The 25,261-nt window shown below is 43.6% G+C and overlaps 2 protein-coding genes across 5 annotated transcripts in view; one reads left to right on the top strand and one right to left on the bottom strand.

Annotated features, from left to right (window-relative positions):
* Nucleotides 1-832, bottom strand: part of LPIN3 (lipin 3) — a 45,493-nt gene extending 44,661 nt beyond the window's left edge. Inside the window, exons 1-2 of one of the 2 annotated variants that reach the window (XM_072112101.1) lie at nt 694-832; nt 505-607 (exon numbers count right to left, since the gene is read on the bottom strand). The gene's annotated coding sequence lies outside the window, so the exon portion shown is untranslated. Of the gene's footprint in view, nt 1-482; nt 608-693 lie in introns of both variants that reach the window. The other variant, XM_072112100.1, reaches the window with a different exon arrangement.
* Nucleotides 1-25,010, top strand: part of MYL9 (myosin light chain 9) — a 35,212-nt gene extending 10,202 nt beyond the window's left edge. The window contains exons 1-4 of one of the 3 annotated variants that reach the window (XM_072112108.1): nt 505-638; nt 20,542-20,744; nt 23,111-23,272; nt 24,438-25,010. In XM_072112108.1, the coding sequence (XP_071968209.1) occupies nt 20,561-20,744; nt 23,111-23,272; nt 24,438-24,610 (519 nt within the window). In that variant the 5' untranslated portion in view covers nt 505-638; nt 20,542-20,560 and the 3' untranslated portion in view covers nt 24,611-25,010. Of the gene's footprint in view, nt 1-504; nt 639-8,908; nt 9,065-20,541; nt 20,745-23,110; nt 23,273-24,437 lie in introns of those variants that run through there. The other 2 variants (XM_072112107.1, XM_072112109.1) reach the window with 2 other exon arrangements.
* The last annotated feature ends 251 nt before the right edge of the window (nt 25,011-25,261 follow it).

The raw sequence follows: 25,261 nt of genomic DNA on the forward strand, positions 1-25,261 counted from the left end.
GCTATCTCTGCATACCAGCTTCACATAGCTGATCACTCTCAGTTTATATAACTATTCACCTCAACAACATAAGTGGAACTACAAGTAACAGAATCACAAGACAAGATAATACTCACGGTTGATCTAAAATAACAACACCCTCCCCATAAAACCAACATTGCCCCAGGCACACGGGAAAGATGGCTGGTATCAGATATCTCGTGGCACGAAGGTACTTGAAATATCTACAAGCTCCACATTTGCTCCTTTAGCACCGATCCAAATGATCCATCCATAGAATTACATGTAAGTATCCCATTTATATAGACAGATTCCCTGATATATAGTGAATTACAAATACATTTTACTACATGGATATAATAATATTAATAGAAAACTACTGAACTTCTGTCTAGAAATAACAAAAACAAGAATAGAAAATAGCTGAACATTAAAAAAAGTGAAGCTAAAAGCACAAATAGTCCCCCCAGTCCCATCCTTACCCCAGTAAGTGGAACGCCTCACCTTCAGTATGTGCTCCTTATACTTTGCTCTGCATCTTCCTGGATCCCTCCCTTTACCTGTCCCGCGTGATCTCCTATATGTCACACCCTCTGCATTGCTCATACTGGAAGGGAGAAGCACACGGACAAACACCAGTGAGTATCGACAACCGAAACCTTAAATTCTAGCTATATTACATGGATTACCTACCATACATATACATGTGTAGCAGGTGCAAAGGCTAAAGGCAAAAATACATGGGGTAGATGTGGGGAAAACTCAAAAATTGAGAGGCTTATGCAACTTCATTAGAAATAGGAGGTTTCAGGCGAGTTCTCCATGTTCTCCATTCAGCTTCTATGTGACGCTGAATTCACTAGAAACACATTCTTATGTGGGAAACAGCTGTAGAAAAGGAAATTGCGCATACGGCAGGGGCGGGTTTATTTCTATTATGGTCAGGAGGTTCTTGAGATGAGTTTTGAGGCAGTAAACCACTTTTAGGATGAGCTTTTTGGCAAGGGGTGGGGAGAGTTCCAGCTTGTTAGTTACAGCTGCAAGAAGATCTGAAGGCAGGAATGTAACACAAGTAGGACAGGTCAGACTAGGCGTGGGGCTTATGTCACTTTAAGGGTCTATTAATACGTACAGGTAACATTGTTACGTGCTGGATCATTACTAGAGGATCATATCCTTACACTATTTTTCATGGATCACTCATTAATTACATAGTATATGAGAATCTGTGAAAAAACACATCACACCCCTGCTAATCGGTTGTGAAAAGGTTAATTTTCATGACCAATTTGCATGATAAAAATCAGCACGGTTGTGTAAAAAATCCCTTTAAACCAGGTTATTACATTAGGGATTGTAGGAGTATAATTATGTGTTCTTAACATCAACTAATAACATCCCCGCAAAATTACGGATACATGAGATGCAATCGGAGTAAACTGTATATAAATAGTTAATGTCCTGCTGTATCTAGAATTGTCTGTAGCCAGAGTGACGGAGCGTGGTGCCACAATGGATCCAGGGGAGACAGGCGGGAGTTACCTCTGTAAAGTCTACACTATGCGTATCATTTGTGTATATTTTTATGTAACAGTATCATGAAAATGTATTTGATTTGTAAAAAATAATGTAAACGGCGCATTTTGTGCAGATTTACATACAGGCAGTCCCCTACTTAAGGACACCCGACTTACAGACAACCCCTAGTTAAAGACAGACCTCTCTTCCCACTGTGACCTCTGGTGATCTCTCTGGATGTTACTATAGTCCCAGGCTGCAATGATCAGCTGTAAAGTGTCTGTACTGAAATTTTATTTATTATCCTTGGTCACATTACAGCAAAAAATTTTGAAACTCCAATTGTCAGTGAGGGAAAAAAATGTCTGGAACTACAATTATAAAATATACAGTTTCGACTTGCATACAAATTCAACTTAAGAACAAACCTATGGAACTTATATTGTACGTAACCGTACCCTCCAAAATAATTTCGGGGTTACTGTTTGGCTAGCGACCTTTTACAAGGGGCACCAAAAATCTATGTGAGGTCCAACGCTGACTTTCAGTTATACTGGGACACTGGGAAGGTGATGAAAAGGTTAAGTGTAGTGGCATCACAGGAGGTGCTAGAAAAATTGATTCATTAAAGCTCCATACACACGACCATGTGGGGGCCGGAGCTATGGCTGCACAATTTGCGGCTGTATCACAACCATCATACAAGTCAATGACACCCGGTCACGGTGCAGTGAACACTCAGCATATCACCGCACCACGACCCAGCCAGATGGGCAGTCGCAAACTATAGAACATGTCCTATATTTTGACATTTTTCAATGGAGAGGGGTGAGGAGAAATACCCTTTTCCACCTGGCCGTGTTCTACATGATCATGTGGCCATGTGTAAGGGGTTTAGCATTGAGCAGGTTCCTCTCACACCTCTTGTAGGCCCAAGCGCTGACTGCTTGAGATGCATTGGTGGTTTGTAGGCCAAAACATGGTGTAAACTACCTACGTCTTTAAAGGGGTATTCCAGCATTTTTGTTCTGCGCACCAATTCTTGGGATCCGTTATGCAGGGGTCTACATTCAGCACCCGATCGATCACCTGTTTGGATTGTTGTTGTTTGGACTTGTTTGTGACTTCTTTGCAGTCTATATTGGTATTGCAGTTGAAGCCCATCAAGTGGGCCATGTGACCAATCAATGTCACATAGTATGTATGGCAGCTGTCACTTTCAGGTATCCTGATATTGATATTCCATCCTAAGTATTTGGAATGATGAAAAAAAAAATTCTGGAATACCCCTTTAAATCAGGGTGGTGGAGATGTAGAATGCATGGATGGTGCTGCACAAATAGTCAGGGTGGGTCAACAAAGAATTGAAGCGTGGGCAATAATAGGCTAATTGCCCACAAGAGTTTGTTTCAACAACTCGCTGGGATTCACCAGACTGAACATAGAACTACTGAGCTGAATACAACAAATACCTTCAGTTCAGTGATTTGAGGTTTGATCCAGTAAATCCCATGAATGGCCAAAGCGAGATGGTCAGAGCAAACTCACTCATAGGCAATAGGTCCTAAAGTATAGACTTCTCTTCCACACCTTACCCATAAATTATCGATTCGCTGGATAAGATGAAAGTAAAAAATATCACATTATGGAAAGTAGTTTCTTGGGATCTTTCTTTTGATTAAGGGATTGTTTCTGACTGTTAATATGAAGTTGATAAGGAATTTTTTTTCCTCACTATGGGGCAATTGGCAATAGTCATTTTTGACCTTCCTTTGGATTCAAACCATAGAACGGATTGACCTTCCTGGAATCATTGAAACAAATCCATTACAATACAATAAAAACATCCCATTGGGAATTTTTCAGTCACTGTAAACTGATGAAAGCAGGAAAAAATGGTTCAGGAACGGAAAAATAAAAATAATAACTTCCATTATTGATAACATCTTAAAATGACTGGTACTGGCACTGCCACCCCCAAGCAGCTGACGCGTTTCGGGCAAAGAAGTATTGGATGCCCTTAATCATATGGGCATCCATTATCAATCATAAAGGAAGTTATTATTTTTTTTTTTCCGGTGCTGGAACCACTTTTTCCTGCTTTCATACAAGTTTGAGGCTGCATTAGCCCCGAGCATTAAATGTCTACTAATCAGAATCCAGAAGTTGTGGATGAATTGTGGGAGTTTTCTCTTTTTAAGTTTTTAGAACGTAGAAGTTTATGGTAGATCAATGTCATGCTGGTAGCGCTTAGTAATTCAGACTTAAAGGGGTCTCTGTAGGTTAAAAAAAACATGGCTACTTTTTTTTTCCAAAAATCAGCTCCACACCTGCCCATGGGTAGTGTCAGAATTGAAACTTATCTGTATAGAAATGAGTGGAACTTACCGTAGTTACAATACCATGCTCTACCTATGGTCATGAGAGGAGCTTTTCTTTTTGTTTTTGAACATATGGACCGACCCTTTAAGAGGCAAATATACTAGAAAGCTTTCTTATCTTATTAATAAATGTCGCCTCTGCTTCTGTATGGATAAAGTGCTTCCTATTTACTCGATAAGACATCAAACTGTCCCACGATTCAGTGCCAAGTCATCGTTTTTCTGTCTCCGCTATGTAACTGGAGTGCAGTCGATGTGGTGAGACTGCTACAAACATGCAAACAACAGATGACAAAAGGATTAATTAAACAGTTTTGCTTCCAAATCCAAGAAAACAGTAGAAGGCTTAGCTGGAAATATTGTGCAGTGTATGATGGCAATATTGTTTGTACTCGCTCCCCAGTCTGTGTTCGGGTAATGAAGTGCACATCGGCCATGTTTAGGAGCATCTGCTCTTCTCCTTCCTGCCATTTTTGGTGCTGTACTTAGAAACGATCTCCAGCAGGAACATTTGATAGAACAGATCCTTGTAGCAAGGCATACACAAAGCATTATGCTCACATGTAATTTACTAGAAGATCTCACTCATAGATGCAGAGCAAGCGCCAGCTCCGGGCATACAGTATATACTCGAGTATAAGTCGACCCGAGTATAAGCAGAGACCCCTAATTTTACCACCAAAACTGGGAAAACCTATTGACTCAAGTATAAGCCGAAGGTGGGAAATGCATTGGTCACAGCCTCCCCAATATATAGCCAGCCAGCCCACTGTAGTATATAGCCAGCCGCCAGTAGTATATAGCCAGTCAGACCCCAGTTATATATAGCCAGCCAGCCCCCAGTAGTATAAAGCCAGCCAGCCCCCAGTAGTATATAGCCTGCCAGCCCCCAGTAGCATATAGCCTGCCAGCTCCCTGTAGTATATAACCAGCCGACCCCAGTAGTATATAGCCAGCCCCCTGTAGTATATAGCCAGCCATTCCCAAGTGGTATATAGCCTGCCCCATATAGTATACAGACAGCCCCCCATGTAGTATAAAGCCAGCCCCCGTAGTATATAGCCAGCCCCCAGTAGTATACAGCCAGCCAACCTGCACATTAAAAAAAACAAACTTACATACTCACCTTTGGTCCCAATGCCCGGCACAGCTCCCCGATGTTCCAGTCCCCGCGGCTCCTCTTCTTTCTTCTCTTTGCTGTATTAGTCGGCAGAGACACACTATGACGTCATCAGCGGCCACATCATAGTGTGCGCCAGCTGGTAGATCGCGTGGACGCGTCTCTGCCAGCTAATACAGCAAGGAGAAGAAAGAAGAGGAGCCGCTCCGAGGATCGTGGGCCGCGCCGTGCATCAGGGATGTCAGAGAGTGAGTATGTAAGTTTATTTTTTAAATTGACTCGTGTATAAGCCGAGGTGAGGTTTTTCAGCACATTTTTTGTGCTGAAAATCTCGGCTTATACAGGAGTATATACGATATATATAGGCAGTAATAAGAAATCCATGTGGGTGACATATGTGTCTGATGAATCCTTAGCGACTGAGGGGGGCTTTATATAGAATAACCATGAGGGGGCTGTACATAAAATAAACATGGGGGGCTGTACAAAAAAATAACTGTGAGGGGGCTGTTTGGGATGCTAAACTAAGGAATACTTTAGGGAACAGGAGAGTGTTTTAGTTTCAGAATTTTTAATGCAGCCACGTGAGTTCACTGCAAAGGGCCCTACTGAGGCTCTGCCGCCCAGGGGCCTCCTGATACCTGGAGCTGACCCTGCATAGATGTGTAGTGTGCTGCCGTTCTGAAAGAAGATGAGCCCGCTTGATAAGACAGTAAGCACACATTTCTGTGAAGAATACTCCTAGCTCCAGATTTCTTTGAATAAATATTATTATTTAAGGGGTTTTCCAGGAATATAGAAAACCCCAAGGCAGCCGGGATGTGAAACAAAATTAACACATACTCAGCCCTCTCCGGTTCCTAGTTCCTGCATTACTTTTCACGGTACGCGTCAGGCTAGGAATTGTTGGCAGAAATGGGATCCACTTCATCTGATGAGTGACCTCCTCGGACCATGGGACGTCACTTCTGTTCTCCAAAAAACTTTACTTCCATTGGCTGAAGCAGGTCCTGTGACCCAGGCCCAGGATTGAAAACCAAGACACTGGTTTGACAATAAAAAGGGACATAAAAAAAAATTAAATTTCCCTTTCAAAAATGTCTCTTTCTGTATATTACATTGGGATGGGTGCTTAGCAGCAGTGAAATTCTTCCTCCTCCGGTGATACGCTTTCCATACTTGAGTCTATGGAGATCTATGTGTCAGACATTATAGACTCCAGATCTAACCATATTATACACTGTGCGACAGAAGGAGGATAGATGCTCCGATCCCAGCTCCTGATTATAATTAGTCAGGTTCCTGTCACACTGTTCTAAATAAGTAGCCAAAAGTTGAGGCATCATGAGATTGATAGCAAATCAAAAAGAAAATGTGGAATTCAAGAAATGACAAATATATTTTTAAGCAGAAGTGCAGTATGTATATAGAATTTACTTTTTTGTAGGATGGGTCGTTATTTTTCAATGTCAGTGTTTTGAGGTGCATAGAACTTTTTGATTATTTTTTTTGTGTTTTTTTTTTCCTCTTTTTTTCCACAAATTCAAACCAATAGAGCCCTATTACAGCCTACCAGTGTTTGTGTAATAATGAACTGAGAGAACAAGTACAAAATGCAGGAGGTTTGACTTTCCGTTAGGAGAATGATGACTGTAAAAGGAAATGATGAGATATATGAAAGATGTAGAAAACAGTAACAGTTTGCTCCCTGAGATCTAGATTATTATGGATGATATAGACTCTGAGAAACAGATTCTTATGATTTTACTCTTCACATCTTACACTTACACTTTTTTTTTTAAATATGGCAAACTATATTTTTCCAGATGGAGAACGGATGCCTTGTACAGTCAGTGGCATAATCTCTAGCTCAGAAGTGTTTGCATTCACGACTGTTATTGGCAGATTTAGAAATAAAGGTTTTTTATTAGTGTTTTTATAATGTTGTTCTTTTTGAGAATATAATTTTTTTCAGGAATTTGTATTTCCTGTAGCCCTTAAATTACAATGCCCACTATCCTTTGCCCCTCCCCCACTAATGATAAAGCCTTATCTGTAGCCCCCGACTCCATCTACAGCACACCCATTTATATGCCCCATTTTTGTACCCCTCACCATTATAACAGTATCTTCTGCTGTAAGTGGTTCTGAAGCCGGCAGGTACAGTGACGTCAGCACTGGAATCAGTAACAGAGGCTCAATAGTGGAACAGGAAGGTGACAGCTCTATCTTTATCTTTGGATGCAGAGTGAGTTGATGCAAAGGATATAAAATCCATGACTCTCCCACTGGATAGATAGGAGGTATTTCCCAGACTTAAATCTGTTCAGGTCTTGGGACCCTGATTCATAAGACACTTAATGGGAATATTGCGTTCTGTACCATAATCACGCTTTTGGTAAGGGTCAATAATACGATGAGGAAGAGGCGACCTACAGCATCAAAGATGGCTATATATAATGATCCGTGCACTTGTGTGACATCACATGACCAGGAATATAACGAGCCGTGCACCTGTGTGACGTTACATGACCAGGAATATAACGAGCCGTGCACCTGTGTGACACCACATGACCAGTGATATAACAAGACCTGCACCTGCATATAACGAGATGGGCAAATGTGTGACATCACATCACCAGGGATATAATGAGACGTGCACCTGTGTGACATCACATGACCAGGGATATATATAACGAGGCGGGCACCTGTTTGACATCACATGACCAGGGATATAACAAGACGGGCAGCTGTGTGACATCACATGACCAGGGATATAATGAGATGGGCACCTGTGCAAGATCACATGACCATGGACTGGTTTCTATCTACAGGAAGTAAACAATGGAGCTTCCTGTTGAAAGACAGCAAACAAAGCTCTAGAAAACTGTGAGGAATTGAAACAGAAAGTATACTGGGAAACTGTTTAACCTTTCATTACACAAACAATATAGTAATTAGTTTCTGGAATTTGCTTTAAGAAGACAAGTCTATGGCATTAGTTAGGCCTACCTGGTAGTGCCTTGGATGCTATGCTTTTTTCAATATCTATGACCAACTTTAGGCTCACAGGGAGATTTTGAGCCTCTATTAACCAGTTATGTTGCTAGGAGAGGAAAACTTGTCATAAGATTTATAACCTGTAGTGACTGTTCTTGGAGATATAAGGTGTGGTCCTACCAAAGGGCCAAAGTCTATGTGAGATCACTCTAAAATATGTTTTTTACCATCCTTTGACAGATCCTATTGACTTATGTCATTGCACGCATGACACAGGTCATGACACATCTTATATGCAGAGTTTCAGTCTTATTTCATCCATTAAGGTCATGCAGCCTGGTCTAGATTGTGTTTTATCAGGATCCATGACGCAGTTGCCCAAATAGTTTTTGTGTTCCTATGATTTTAGTCAGAATTCTTCTGCACGAATCCGTGATAAGTAGAATCGTAATGTTCTATCAGATGCGGTAATGTGGAGGTATTCTCTATAAGAATCATTGCTATAGGAGGAGGTTAGCGAGGTATCATACATGTACTACTTTAAAACTATCTCTGTAAGTGAAAGAAGAGATAGGATGATAACACAATGATATAGTAGAAAGCATACAGCATACGTATATATATATATATATATATATATATATATATATATAATAACCCTTCAGTAGTTCAGGAAACTCTCTGCCCCCTCTACCTTTCCCCCCTTACACACCTATACACCCCATATAAGGAGGATTGCTGTACACAGCCTTGTGTAGAGGGTTCCCTGCACACTGTCACATAGTGGGGCTGAGAACTATATAAGGGAGAATATCCTGTGTTTGGGTTTGGATCAGAGTGTCCCACAGATCTTGCATCCTCCTCAAATTCCTTTTCCATGTATGGCCAAATCCCAGGCGGGAGGGCAGCCGGAGGGGGGTGAGTGACTTCCCCCATTGGCTGCTCTCTTCCTTTGGATTTAGGACCCTGGGAAGCTTAATGCAGACCTTCCCTGTGTCCTGACCCGCAGAGGAGATCTCCGAGTTGCTGTCTTCCTCCTGTGCAGGTAAGAAGTGCAGAAGGCTTCTAGATTAACACTTCCCCTGCCTATACTCTGCAGCTTTGCTACTATAGGCACCTACCTACCTACCTACCACGCCTGCTCCGAGTTATCCATGTATTAGAACAATACATCTTAACCTCACTTATCTCATAGTAGCAGAAAATCTTTACCAGTATGGGGAACAAGATTGAGGTGTGGACTTTTAATCCTCGGCCTGTCAATTAATACTGTGGATGGTGCAATGCATATAGAGATTAGTGTGGCACAGATTTAGTACACTTTCACACTATCAGTATTTTGTATCGGTATTTGTAAGCTAAAACCATTTTATTTGAATGTACTGTAAGGTTGTGGCCATGTACTGTGTTTTAGGCTTGGTGTATCCTCTCCAAATTTGTTGGGAGCTAATTATACATGGGGGGGCAACATGTCAATTATCGCTGTGGAGTCTAAGTGCAGAATTCGACCTTTAGGTCCCTCTGTTGCAGGTAAATTGGAGCAGGAACTATTGTTCTCATTGGTTTATGTCATGTCAGAATCGCTGCTGAATGTTACATATCATCAGCCTTAAAGGGGTTTTCCAGAAGAAGCTGCATTAATGCTTAATCTACTAGGAGCTTCCTAACATTGTAGCTCATGCATGTTCCTTTATACAAGTACAAGTGCCTCTTCACCCAATGAGCCCAATATCCCAATATGGAAATGTAATACATTTTCACTCCATTTTATTCTCTTGTTTGGCTGCTGCTGTCATTTTCGGTGCCGCCCCCAGATGTTACAGGATAGTAAACAGAGAAATACTGTGCAGCCAAAAATGTCTCATTTTAGAGCAATCTGCAAGTTACATGAGTCAACATATTTTCTGATGTAACTTTTTATTTTGTGACATTTTAGCTTTAGTGTTTCCTTACTCATATTTATAAACACTTGGTTGGGAAACTGAATTTGGCGCATATCCAGAATATTCGATACATTATATTTTACTTTTTACCGATATGCATTGCTGTATATTTTTGATGTTTTCGAGGTTTCATAGTACATATGTAAGGTACATATAGTTTGTGTTACAGAATGTCATCAATGACAAAATTTATTTTCGTTGTCACTTGATCACAGAATAGTCTTGGCCTTCTTCAGAATAACCCTATTGGGACACTTTACCATCATAAGACCATCATTGATGGTGAAGAGGTAGAGGCTACTGTATAGGCATACATATACACAGAGTGAGGGTGGAACCCTATCATATAGAAATAACCCTATGTTTCCACTCACACTCATACTTGCAGGGTGACGTGGTTACTGACTAGTCTGAGAAGGTCTCTTCTTAAGCTTTACACTTGGTATAAGGAGAGAATAATCATTATAGTGATGACATTTTGTCATGCTTTGTGCATCGCTGCGTAATCTGTAGGCGCTATATAAATAATGAATTATTATTATATGTTACACAACTGCTCTGAAGTCAATAACCCCCAGCCTGGCAGAACAGTAAGTATATGTTCACACAAGGCAGATTTGTTAGCAGAATGTAACTAATCTTCAACGGGCAGATCTATTTATACATGACCTACATAGGAAGTAAACTATCCATTTTTAATACAAATCATCCTAGATGCCATAAGAATATACCATGAGGGCCTGGAAACACCTTTTTATTGTTATCTACATGGCAGTATTATTGTATAATGTGCCCATATTGTACCTCTAAGTGCCTTTAATAATACACAAATTTTAGTCTTTTAGAAATCCTTAAAAAAAACAATACAAATGGGGCATTGTAACTTACCTGTTTCGAGGAGTTTACCAAAAGTGCATTGTCCGACAATAACGCACTGTGCCGCGATTCAATAAGATTGTGCGCCCAATATCCTGAATGTGTCGCTTCCCCGCTCAGGTCCACCGGAGTTCACCTTCTTCTTCCTGGTGCATGTAAGTGCATTGTCTTGCAGCACAATTTTAAAGTTAAATCCCGCGCTCAGTCCGAATCGGTCGGATCGTCCGACGGCCCACCCCCGATTTCTGTCGCATGAAAGACAGCGCAGCTGCGCCACAATCTGATCGCGTGCAACACAATCTCAGCGCAAACCCCTGTTAAATACATGTCAAAGCTGCGCAAATCCTGAAAACGGCGAAGTGTCCAATAAAAATGTGATCCGTGACCCTATGTCTCAAAGTGTCACTCAGTTTTAATAAATATTTCTTCTCCCCATGACAAACATCTTTTACCTTTTTAGAATTGCTCATTTACTGGGGCTCATTTACTAAGGGCTCCGCGGCCACACTTCCGTCGGGTTTACCGACTTTTTCAGTTTTGCGGCGAATTCCGCCGGGATTTTGGCGCACCCAATTGGATTTCGGCGCAATCGCGCCTGCTTTCACACGACAGAAATCGGGGGGCGTGGTCAACGTAAAAACCGACGGATTCGGAAAAACACGGAATTTAAAAAACGAAGTGTGTCGCAAAATCAAGCACTTACATGCACCAGGAAGAAGCAGGTGAACTCCGGCGGACCTCGGCGCAGCAGCGACACCTGGTGGACATCAGGCGCACGACCTTAGTGAATCACCGGAAGACCCGAATCCTCGTCTGAGAACGCACCGCTAGATCGCGACAGGACCGGGTAAATAAATCTGCCCCAATGTGCGTTAAGGAGGAGGAGTCCACAAAAAATACTCTAATACTGTCCACTCAGTTGTGTTTGTAAGCACCCACTTCCCTGACAAGGAAAATGGTAACACCTATATGTCAATTTAAAGGGGTTGTCCAGTGGTTGAAAATCATGGCAGCTTCCTTCCAAAAACAGCACCACATCTGACAATGGTTTTTGTTGGTATTGCAGCTCATCTTATAGAGATGAATGGAGCTGAGTTGCAATACCACATACTACCCACAGCCAGAAGAGGAGCTATTTTTGGAAAAAAGCAGCCATGTTTCTCAACCTCGGCACAACCCCTTTAAACATAAACAAGAGGAATAACATAGGAGTAGCACAACTGGGTTACAAGAAAATATACTTCTGAATGGTTATTTTTAAAAATAATATAGGTATTTACTATGTCAGGAGAGGTCACAAGAAGTTTGTAAATGAAAGCTTACTGCCAAATAAACACTTTTCTTAATGTTATCAAAAATTTGGATATCTTACATCATAATTTTACCTCATTTGTTGGATGAAAACCTCTGACAGCAGGAGATTTTCTGTATAGGGACAGTCACCTCTCAGCACTCACACTGCCTTCGAGATACATATAAATATACTGGCAGATTTTATAACATCCCTGACACTGGAGTTGGACTCATGACCCTTGAATAATAGGAAGCAACAATGTGCAGGGAACCACAAACGTACTTGTTATTAGAATTAAGACTAATGCCACTAATACTGGTATATGGGGATATAACCATTTATATTTATATATCCATATACTAGTATTATAGCAGAAAGTTATTCAGGCTTTTAGGTCCTTTTTGTTGCTGCCTCTGATACCAAGGGTCCTGAGTTCAAATCCTGTGTTAGGCACATTACAAACATTACCTTTAATATTTATTGGTATCTCAAAGACAGGGTCGTGCAGGGTCAGAGAGAAAGCTAAAAAAAACTCATATAACTGATATACATAGTGCATGAGAAACGTGTTTGTGGCAGTGAGCTATCATGTGCTAACCTTTTTGTTATTTTCTGGACAACCCCTTTAAGTCTACATACTTCCAGTGTGGTTCTGCTCCATGATACTATGTTGCTTCAATTTTATAGTTTCCTTAACAGGCACAAACTAGGCCAACAACAACAGCACATACACAGTATACATATTGTCACATTTCTGTATATACCGTATGTCATATTTTGGGTTTTATCCAATATCAGTTGGATTTTAGATAAAGGAAAAGTATTAATGAGTGAGTTGTAATCTTTTTGCGAAAAGCTTCTATCCGCTCCTGCCATTAGAGAAGTTTCATGGACTCTTTTATATTATATGGTCTTTATAGAGATCTATGGCCAAAAGTACATGAAAATTATCAAAACTGTCAATATAACTTTTTAATTTTTTTTTTTTTTTTGTAGAACACATAATAGTTTGTTATTGTGTAGCTGCTTATGTCACTTTAGCTTTGTAGTTTCATCTTGGTGGCTGGTTTCCCAATAATTAGAAATGCGTGTCAGAATGTTCCCCATACTGTCTGCAGGCAAGATGTTGTGTATGGGAAGTGATTAAACTACACATTCCAAGCCTGAAGCCTTCAGAACAGGACATGTCCTTTTATGGCTTACACTGATGAGGGGAGGCTTCATCTACATGAACTCTGGGCAATTAGATGACAGAAGTTTGTGCAGTTTACTACAGAGACTGGCTGCTCTCCATGTTGTCTGCATGTAAATGTATGTCATGGATAGGACACTGCAAAAATATTACAGCATAAGAAATCCATTAAGTTAACCAGGGACATTACACAGCTCTAGGTAACGTGACTTTGGTAAATAATCTTCTTATATTTGTTATCCATGGCCTCCTTCCTCCTAAAATCAATTTTAGAATTATGCTAATGAGACAGAAGTTCACTGAGGGATGTCGCCAGAAGCCCTCCATGCTGTAGCTTCACATGCTGTTACACTGTGCAGTAGCATGTCTCTCCCTCCCCCTGGTCTCTCAGCATTCCCCCCTCCCTCTGCCTGATGTTATCTAACACAGTGGGTAATAATAATAATAATAATAATCTTTATTTATATAGCGCCATCAAATTCCGTAGCGCTTTACAAATCATAGGGGACATATACAACTATATTACATTACAAAGAACAAACAGTCATATGGAACAATAGGAGTGAGGGCCCTGCTCACAAGAGCTTACAGACTATGAGGCTGAGGGGTTGACACAAGAGGTTGTATAATGGTCCAGCCATTCTTTATAAGGGAACAATATAAAATAATTTAATAAATAATTTACTAAACAACGATGTTGCTGCTTGGACCAGCCATCAGCCGCCATCTTATTTACAGGGTCCTAGGTGAAAAAGACTGCAGAGAATTGTGGAGCTTGGTATATATCAGCTGTTTGCCAGATAACAGATGGGAGATAGGACATACGATGGATTAGTAAAGGGAGAGTTGACATTTCATGCAGTTAATGAGTGTTATAGGCTTGCCTAAAGAGATGGGTTTTAAGAGCACATTTGAAGCTTTGGAGGGTAGGCATTAGTCTCAGAGTCTGAGGAAGGGCATTCCAGAGAATTGGTGCAACTCGGGAAAAGTCCTGGATACGTGCATGGGAGGTTCGAATTAAGGTAGAGATTAATCTAATGTCACTGGCAGATCGAAGAGCACGGGAAGGGCGATAGACTGAGATGAGAGAAGAGAGATAGGGAGGTGCAGCATTATTCAGAGCTTTGTGGATGAGGGTTATTATTTTAAAGTGAATACGGAAGGAGACGGGCAGCCAGTGCAGTGATTGGCACAAACTGGAGGCATCCGTGTAGCGTTTGGCCTGAAAGACGAGCCTGGCTGCTGCATTAAGAATAGATTGAAGAGGAGAGAGTTTAGAGAGTGGAAGACCGATTAGTAGGGAGTTACAGTAGAGGGAAGTACTCCTGTACACTGTAATAGCTTGTGAAGCTACAGAACAGAGGGGCTCTGGTAACGCCACCACAGCACTGGCTCCTTGGGATTACTTTAACAGTTGCTTTCAGAAGGAAGGAGGCCATGTATAACAAGTATAAGAAGATAACAGCAGTCACAGTGCCTGGATGAGTACCATTTATACTTGAGTATAAACCGAGGCTTATAATTTTAACACATAAAACTGTGAAAACCTATTGACTTGAGTATAAGCCTATGGTGGAAATTGCATTGGTCACAGCCTCCACCCAGTATATAGCCAGCCCCCTGTCCCCCAGTATATTGCCTGCCAGCCCATCCCCCCTGTATATAACCAGGCAGCCTCATGCCCCCTAGTATATAGTCATCCCTCTCCCCTGAGTATATAGCCAGCCAACCAGCCCCATGCCCTCAGTATATAGCCAGTCTGCCCAAGCCCCCTAGTATATAGACAGCCATCCAATGCCACCTAGTATATAGCTTGCTAGCCCATGTCCCCTTGTACATAGCCAGCCAGCTCATGCCCAGCATTGTATAATCAGCCCCATGCCCCGAGTATATGGCCAGCCCCCTGCCCCAGTATATAGCCTGCCAGTCCACTGTATATAGCCAGCCAGCCCACATTATATAGCCTGCCTCCTGCCTCAATATATAGCCAGCCTACTGCCCCCAGTATGTAGTCTGGCCTTGCTCCCGGTACATAGCCAGCCTTCTGCCCCCAGTATAAAGTCAGGCTCCTGCCCTTAGAATATAGCCAGCCTCCTGCCCCCAGTATATAGCCTACCTCCTGCCGCCAGTAAATAGCCTACCTAGTCCCCCCAGTTTGTAGCCAGACTCCTGCCCCCAGTATATAGTCAGCCTCCTGCCCACAGTATATAGCCAGCCCACTGCCCCCTAGTATATAGCCATCTCCTTTCCTACGAGTATATATCTTGCCTCCTGCCCCCAGTATATAGCCAGCCCCTGGTATATAGCCAGCCAGCCCACATTATATAGCTTGCCTCCTGCCCTTAGTATGTAGCCAGCCTCCTGCCCCCAAAATATAGCCAGCCCCCGCCCCCCAGTATATAGCAAAGGTCCTGCCCTCAGTAGATAGCCAGCCTCCTGACCCCTATATATAGCCAGTCTCTGGTCCCAGTATATAGCTAGCCTCCTGCCCCCAGTATATAGCCAGCCTCCTGCCCCACTATATAGTTAGGGTCTGGCTCCTGCTCACAGTATATAACCAGCCTCTTTCACCCACTATATAACCTGCCAGTCAGCCCCCAGTATATAGACTGCTCTTGCTCCCAGTATATAGCCAGCTTACTGCCCCCAGTATATAGTCTGGTCTTGCTCCTGGTACATAGCCAGCCTTCTGCCCCCAGTATAAAGCCAGGCTCCTGCCCCCAGTATATAGCCTGCCTCCTACCCCCAGTATAAAGCCAGCCTCCTGCCCCCAGTATATAGCCAGCCTCCTGCCCCACTATATAGTTAGGGTCTGGCTCCTGCTCACAGTATATAACCAGCCTCTTTCACCCACTATATAACCTGCCAGTCAGCCCCCAGTATATAGACTGCTCTTGCTCCCAGTATATAGCCAGCCTACTGCCCCCAGTATATAGTCTGGTCTTGCTCCTGGTACATAGCCAGCCTTCTGCCCCCAGTATAAAGCCAGGCTCCTGCCCCCAGTATATAGCCTGCCTCCTACCCCCAGTATATAGCCAGGCTCCTGTCCCCAGTAAATAGCCAGCCTTCAGCCCCCAGTATAAAGTCAGGCTCCTGCCCTCATTATATATCCAGCCTCCTGCCCCCAGTATATAGCCTACCTCCTGCCCCCAGTATATAGCCTACCTCCTGCCCCAGTATATAGTCTGCCTCCTGCCACCATTATATAGCCAGCCTGGTCCCCCCCAGTATATAGCCTGCCAGCTCCTGCCCCCAGTATATAGCCAGCCTCCTGCCCCCCTGTATATAACCAGCTCCGTGCCCCCAGTAAATAGCCAGCCCCCTGCCCCGCAGTATATAGACAGCCCCCTGCTCCCCAGTATAAAGCCTGCCTCCTGCCCCCAATATATAGCCAGCCCCCGGTATATAGCCAGCCATCCCTCATTATATAGCCAGCCTCCTGTTCCCAGTATATAGCCTGCCTCCTGCCCCAGTATATAGCTAGCCTAGTCCCCCCAGTATATAGCCAGCCTCTTGCACCCAGTATATACTCAGCCTCCTGCCCCAGTATATAGCCAGCTTTCTGCCCCCAGTATATAGCCAGCCCCTTTCCCCCAGTAGATAGCCAGCCCCCTCCCCCTGTATATAGCCAGCCCCCTATATATAGCCAGCCTCTGGTCCCAGTATATAGCCAGGCTCCTGCCCACAGTATATAGCCAGCCTTTTACCCCCAGTATATAACCTGCCAGTTAGCCCCCATTATATAGCCTGCTCTTGCTCCCAGTATATAGCCAGCCTACTGCCCCTAGTATATAGCCTGATATTGCTCCCTGTATATAGCCAGCCTCCTGCCCCCATTATATAGCCTGCCTCCTGTTCCACTATATAGTCTGTCTCCTGCTACCATTATATAGCAACCTAGTCCCCCAGTATATAGCCTGCCAGCTCCTGCCCCCAGTATATAGCCAGGCTCCTGCCCCCAGTATATAGTCAGCTTCCTGCCCCCAGTATATAGTCAGCCTCTTACCCCCAGTATATAACCTGCCAGTCAGCCCCCAGTATATAGTCTTGTCTTGCTCCCAGTATATAGCCAGCCTCTTACCCCCAGTATATAACCTGCCAGTCAGCCCCCATTATATAGTCTTGTCTTGCTCCCAGTATATAGCCAGCCTCCTGCCCCCAGTATAAAGCCAGGCTACTGCCCCCAGTATATAGCCAACCAGTCCACTGTATATAGCCAGCCCACATTATATAGCCTGCCTCCTGTCCTCAGTATTTAGCCAGCCTCCTGCCCCCACTATATAGCCAGCCTTCTGCCCCCAGTATATAGCCAGCCTCCTGACCCCAGTATATAGGCAGCCTCCTGCCCCCAGAATAAAGTCAGTCTCCTTCCCTTAGAATATAGCCTACCTCCTGCCCCCAGTATATAGCCTGCCCTCTGATACCAGTATATAGCCAACCTAGTTCCTCCAGTTTGTAGCCAGGCTCCTGCCCCCAGTATATAGTCAGCCTCCTGCCCCCCAGTATATAGCCAACTCCTTTCCGACGAGTATATAGCCTGCCTCCTGCCCCCAGTATATAGCCAACCCCTGGTATATAACCAGCCAGCCCACATTATATAGCCTTCCTCCTTCCCTCAGTATATAGCCATCCTCCTTTCCCCAATATATATCCAGCCTCCTGCCCCCAGTATATTGCCAGCTTACTGCCTGCAGTATGGAGTCAGGCTCCTGCCCTTAGTATATAGCCTGCCTCCTGCCCCCAGTATATAGCCTGTCTCCTGCCCTCAGTATATAGCCAGCCTCCTGCCCCCAGTATATAGACACCCTCCTGCCCCAGTATATAGCCAGTCTAGTCCCCCAGTATATAGTCAGCCTCCTGTCCCAGTATATAGCCAGCCTTCTGCCCCCAGTATATAGCCAGCCCCCTTATCCCCAGTAGATAGCCAGCTACCTGCCCCCCATATATAACCTGCCCCCTGCCCCTATATATAGCCAGCCTCTGGTCCCAGTATATAGCCAGGCTCCTGCCCACAGTATATAGCCAGCCTCTTGCCCCCAGTATATAACCTGCCAGTTAGCCCCCATGATATAGCCTGCTCTTGCTCCCAGTATATAGCCAGCCTACTGCCCCCAGTATATAGCCTGATCTTGCTGCCAGTATATAGCCAGCCTCCTGCCCCCCATTACATAGCCAGCCTCCTGTTCCAGTATATAGTCTGTCTCCTGCTACCATTATATAGCAACCTAGTCCCCCAGTATATAGCCTGCCAGCTCCTGCCCCCAGTATATATAACCAGGCTCCTGTCCCCAGTATATAGTCAGCCTCCTGCCCCAGTATATAGCCAGCCTTCTGTCCCCAGTATAAAGCCAGCCCCTGCCCCCAGTATATAGCCAGCCCCGTAATATAGCCAGCCAGCCCACATTATATAGCCAGCCTCCTGTCCCCAGTATATAGCCTGCCTCCTGCCCCCACTATATAGCTAGGCTCATGCCCACAGTATATAGCTAGCCTCTTGCCCCAAGTATATAACCTGCAAGTCAGCCCCCAGTATATAGCCTGCTATTTCTCCCAGTATATAGTTAACCTACTGCCCCCAGTATATAGCCTGGTCTTGCTCCCAGTATATAGCCAGCCTCATACCCCCAGCATACAGCCAGCCTCCTGTCCCCAGTATAAAGCCAGGCTCCTGCCCTCAGTATATAGCCTGCTTCCTGCCCTCAGTATTTAGCCAGACTTCTGCTCTTGGTATATATCCTGCTTCCTGCCCTCAGTATATAGCCTGCCTCCTGTCCCCAGTATATAGCCAGGCATCTGCTCTCAGTATGTAGCCTACTTCCTGCCCCAGTATATAGCGTGCCAGTCAGTCCCCAGTATATACTCAGCCCCCAGTATATAGCTTGCCTCCTGCCCCCAGTATGCCCAAACTATAAAAAAAAGTAAACTCAATACTCACCTTTCTGACACCCCCCACAGGTCGTCTTCTTTCTTCCTGTTCTGCGGCAGTGATAGTTCCCTGAGACCTGGTCACACACACACTATGATGGCAGCCGGACCTGTTGCTGCTGTCGCTGCCGGCACACACACTATGATGCAAGCTGAGATTACAGGGTTTATTTTTTTAAAGACTCGAGTATAAGCCAAGTTTTTTTTTTCAGCACATATTTTTTGCTGAAAAACTTTGCTTATACTCAAGTATATATACGGTAAATGTCATGGTTTTTAATGATTTACTATGATAATAGATTTCCTAAGTGTTCCTATCCGTGACCTATTTGTGACATATTTACAGGATACACAACAAAAGTCTTATAGATGTCCCATCACTGGAACCCACGTCTATCTTGTTGCCCCCCAATCCCACCTCACAGCTGCAGCAAGTGAAAAGAAGGTTCTGTATGGGCAGCTCTCTCTAATCACTATCATAAACAAAGGACACTTAGTCATACATCCAGGCACTGTGACTGCGGTAATATTCTTATAAATTTTATCTATGACCTCCTTTCCTCTAAAATAATCTTTTAAAATTATGTTAATGAGCCAGAAGGGCTCTGGGGGCATTACCAGAGCATCTCCGTGCTGTAGCTTCACAGGCTGTTACACGTCTCCTCATTCCCCCTGGTCCCTCAGCACTTCCCATCTTTCGCTGCCTAATATAATCTCAAAGTGGGAGGAGCATAGTGTAACAATCTGTGAAGCTACAGCACAGAAGGACTTTTGTAACACCCCCCAGAACCCTTCTGGCTCATTAGCATAATTATAAAACTTGATATTAGAAGGAAGGAGGCCATGGATAACAAATATAAGAAGATTAGTACAGTCACTTTGCCTGGATCTATGAGTAATGTCCCTGGTTTATCATGATGGATTTTGTTGGCTGAATTGGCTGAATAAGTAATAGAGCTAACTACCTTATCCGTATTCTTGTGGTATTTATAGTGTAATAGTGAGGTGTTGCTTACCCCCCAGGTAATTCACTTATTTGATTAGGAAGTGTCTAGAAACACATCTTTGATGTCTCATCCACCAGACCTTAAAGAGGAAACACACTTACACAAAATAAATAGTTACCTGGCACAGCAGGGGGTGTGACAAAATCTCACAATGTCATTCATTGGGAAAGCCAGATGACGAGATTTCACTAATCTAATCCCTGGGCTACATACACCTGGCTGTGATAACATTATATGGCCAAATTACATTTCTCTTACTTATCTTGATATTGTCTTTATCTATAGGCTCCATCCTCCCGCCAACATGTCCAGCAAGAAGACCAAGGCTAAGACCACCAAGAAGCGTCCCCAGAGGGCGACTTCCAATGTGTTTGCTATGTTTGACCAGTCCCAGATTCAGGAGTTTAAAGAGGCCTTTAACATGATTGACCAAAACAGGGATGGCTTCATTGACAAGGAAGATCTTCATGACATGTTGGCCTCCATGGGTAAGCATGTAGTCATGTAGTCTAAGGTACTGAACAGTATAAAAGACATGTCAACAATCCAAGACGCCCTTTTACAACTACATGTCAGTATAACCCAACAAATGCCTATCTTTTAGGTTATGTCTGGAAAAATGGCCGCCATCTTGACTGCCACTATAATGGGACAAGGGTAGATTTCACCAATGGGAAGGTGGTCATGTAACATATCATAAAAGACCAGAATTTTCTCAGAAATGTTGGTAAAAAGTTATCAACACAGAAATTCTCCATCGGTTCTTATATAGGTTTATAACCAATGTACCCAGCACCTTCAGCTTTGTGTTAGCACCATGGACAACTTGTCAATAGCTGTGTATCACAGGGAACGTTACCGGTCCTTACCGGGAGATTCATCATTCCCCCCTCTTTGTCGTGTTGGATTCATCAAGAGGGAGATGCGGGTGGCAAGAAGGTGTGTCCAGGCATAGTTTTACGTAAAAAACCTGCAAAAAAAAGTTTGCTGGTTTTAAAAAAGAATGCAGACACTGGGTGTGTGTGGCATATTTTTCTATTTTAATGCACTGCACAAGAATTTGCAATTATTTCAATGCCAGAAACCGTGTTGATAACTTTTGAACTACAAGAAATATACAAATATTATAGCAGTAAAGGATTTCTAAAACAATTCTGCACTTCCATGATGTTTTCCCATTGGAAAAACTTGCCCTAGATCCAATATGGTGTTTTTCAAGATGGCCGAAATAGCCTATTAGATAGGTGCCCCCCTTATTCATTACTTTTCAGATATGTCATTTTCCTTTTTCAATTCAGAAATAAAAGGGGGTTTTGGGACTTTTGACTCGCTTAAAGGGAACCTACCACCACGATTCTACCTATAAAGGTAGATCGGGTGGTAGGTGGATGAATGGGACGTGAGGATAGCCCTTTTTTGGGCTAATCCTTACGTCCCGGCTATCTTTAAGAAAACTTTAATTGGGGGATATGTAGATTTTTTAAAGCGGCTATTGGGGAGTGGAGTAGCCGGCCATGAGGCTACACGTCGCGGCTACTCCACGCCCCAGTAGCCTTTTTTCTCCGCCTACCATTGCATCTTCGGCGCGCATCCTAGTTCGAATACCCGGCGCTCTGCGCATTCGCAGAACACAGGCCTGCGGGTGCGCGGCCACAGCCCGAGGCCGGAGCTACTGCGCATGTGCAGATGCCGGGTACTCGGACGAGCAGCTACGAAGAGCTGCGCACCGAAGATGCAATGGTAGGCGGAGAAAAGAGGCTACTGGGGCGTGGAGTAGCCGCGACGTGTAGCCTCATGGCCGGCTACTCCACGCCCCAATAGCCGCTTAAAAAAATTTACATATCCCCCGATTAAAGTTTTCTTAAAGGTAGCCCTGTAGTGGATGTTCACTGTGACAGATTATGCCATTTTGCATTGTAAAAAGAAGTGTATTCTATGGTATTTGTTATTATTCTAATTAAAGGCATTTTCCAGGCTAAAAATATTGATGACCTATAGATCCTCATTTTAAGATAGATAGGGGTACTACACCCAGGACTGCCACATTTCAACAACTGATACAAAGAAAATTTAACCAGAATCAAGCAGCTCCCTTTTCTGTGTAGTGGTCAGATCAGGTTTCTGCAGTTTAAGTGGATATAAGCTGAGTTGCAGTGACTTGTTTTGGTCACTAAACTGAGGACAACGCTGTCTGCTTTCAGTTCCATTCTCTATCAGTTTATTAGATGCAGAGAACTACTAATCTATAAATGAGGACTTATTCTATAGGTCAACTAATATTTGTTATCTGAAAAATCCCTTTAAGCCCCAACAAAGATTGGTGGGGATTTTAGTAAATTAATATTTTATACTTTCAATAAATTATTGTCAACATAGAAATAATTAATATGGGTTACTTACCTTTCAAGTTACACCGTGATTGTTTCTTGGTCCCAGGGTTAGTTCCAGGTTTCAGTAGGCCCCTGGGCGACAGAGCCTCAGTGGGCCCCTTTGCAGTGAACTCATATGGCGGCATTAAAAATTCTGAAATTAATACAGTCTCCTGTTCCCTAAAATAATCTCTAAATATTCCCTTATGTACAGCCTTATGCGGGCTCCCGCAGGAGCCCTGGGCCCCGGCTATGACCAGTGCTGGCGCCGGCCCTGCCTGGTGCCCTGCCTATCTTTGTCTAGGAGGCTGCTGGTTTAACCCATATTCAGTTTTTTTCTTGGTTAATATTTAGGTCACTCGTGAGCAATATCAGTCTCGGCAGAAAGGATAATAATAAAGTGAATATGTAGTGTGAGCAATCAGAAAGTAAGACTACTCCTTTTCTTCTCAAAGTCTGATTATTATACGGTTTGTGCTTTCTAGGTAAGAACCCCTCTGATGAATACCTGGAAGGGATGATGAGCGAAGCCCCTGGACCTATTAATTTCACCATGTTCCTAACTATGTTTGGAGAGAAACTGAATGGCACTGACCCTGAGGATGTGATCAGGAACGCATTTGCCTGTTTCGATGAAGAAGGCACAGGTACGCACAGGCGAACTCTGTATCCATTTCCTACTTCTACTTTTTCATTTCATATGGAGCTTTCGTAAAATGTAGTGCTCCTTTATTCTTTTTTTTAGACTTGTAGTTGTATTCACATTTTAGCTGTCACTAGATACATACGGAATTATGCTCACCAAAAGCTCACCCGGGCGGGCATACGTCCGGCGTCACGGAGAGGAGGAGGGGTGACCCCTCCCCTCTCCATAGAGATACACGGCATACTGGATGTAATACAGTATGGAGAAAAGATCACTCTAAGCAGCCATCACCGTCTATGGGAGACAATTGCACGGCTGCAAGCTTGAGTTATTTCCTTCAGTTATTTAGAGCCAAATCCAGGAGTAATGGAACACACAGAACACACAATGTATTACCACTCCTGGTTTTATCTCAAAATAAATGAACACCTGATGGAGATGTGAACTGGCCCATCAGACCCCATTTACCCCAGACCCCGCAGTAGTTATTTGTGATTTTTTAGCTCCATGCTCTAAAGTTTTTAGTTCAGACCTCAAGTCTTGCAAGGAGACAGGGACTCCTAGCATCTTATATGACTAGAATGTTGAGAGTCCTGGTCACTGTGTGTGGTCTGTGGTCCAAAAAAAATTATGTTTGGAGTTCCTGCACCTATAGACCCCTAATTAATGTGTCAATGAAACAACGGCTTCTATCCTTAGGCCCGTTCACACATACTTGTGCTCGCCTCGGCCGGAACCTTGGCAAAGCACAAAATTGGGTGCAGGAGGGAGGATGGATGAGCGCTCTTCACCCCTCTCCTTTGCATAGTAAGGCCTGCAGCTGCACCGTACGTATGGGAAAAGGTAGTGCATGCTCTATCTTTTTTCCGGCTGTGGCACAGTACTGTTACACACGTCTGTACTTACCGTACAGTGCCTATCCACAATGCACTTCTATGGCAGCTGTATGCTAGCTGTTGTGCGTATGGGTATCTTATGGCCGCCTTAAACGTTGTGTATATATATATCAATCACATATGCACAAAAAACAGCTCAATATCTCACCATGTACGACGCTAGTCAGACCCAATTCGGCTACTTTTGACCAAAACGATTCTTTGAAGTTTGTTTTCTTTGAAATTTATGTGTGTTGCTTTTCCTTCTAACCCTATTTTTGTGCTCTACAGGTGCCATCAATGAGGAATACTTACGTGAGCTCCTGACCACCATGGGCGACCGCTTTACAGACGAGGAGGTAGACGAGATGTACAGAGAGGCACCGATTGACAAAAAGGGCAACTTCAACTACATAGAATTCACCCGCATCCTGAAACACGGAGCCAAGGACAAGGATGACTAAACCGTCATTGAAAAACAGCAAAAGGATTGTAATAATTGAGAGGCCATGGTACTGCAGATCTGGGAAGACCGTGTTCTGTATCCCTCAGAGCCCCTTCTCCCCTTATGTGCAGCCATAGTGCAAAAAATTCACCATAGCAGCTATACGTCAAACACTCATAGAAGAGTTTATATGGGCAACTGGCAGAAAATAATCAATTGTATGATTAGTTATAGAGTCCGTGGTGGGCCTGGTATTTACAGAGGAGGGTCAGTGTAGGTGTTTTTTCCAGCTGCCTCAGCAGCCCCCGTGTCAGAGAAGGAAGTGAGAGATGTGACCGATGAGACCCCTGCCGTCACCATAGCTGCTCAGATATGGATAATTCATCTTAATATATAAAGTAAATAAACTGATTTATTAACATGAGTTCTTTTATGTGTTCCAACAAACATATCCACTGTACGTACCTACCACATACATGGGGGATGGCTAGGAAGAACAAGCTGAAGATCGGCACCAGTAACAAGTTTGTGGTGCCAGCGACATTATAAATCTTGAGACTGTGTTTTATAATTAAAACCGGTTCCGAGAAGCCTCTGTATCCTATAACTTACTCTACTACTCCCCGGGAGATACAAGGCAGTACATTATAGGCTATAGCAATACCCAAGC

The sequence above is a fragment of the Engystomops pustulosus genome, chromosome 6 (genome assembly GCF_040894005.1).
Source record: "Engystomops pustulosus chromosome 6, aEngPut4.maternal, whole genome shotgun sequence".
In the NCBI taxonomy this organism is placed as follows: Eukaryota; Metazoa; Chordata; class Amphibia; order Anura; family Leptodactylidae; genus Engystomops; species Engystomops pustulosus.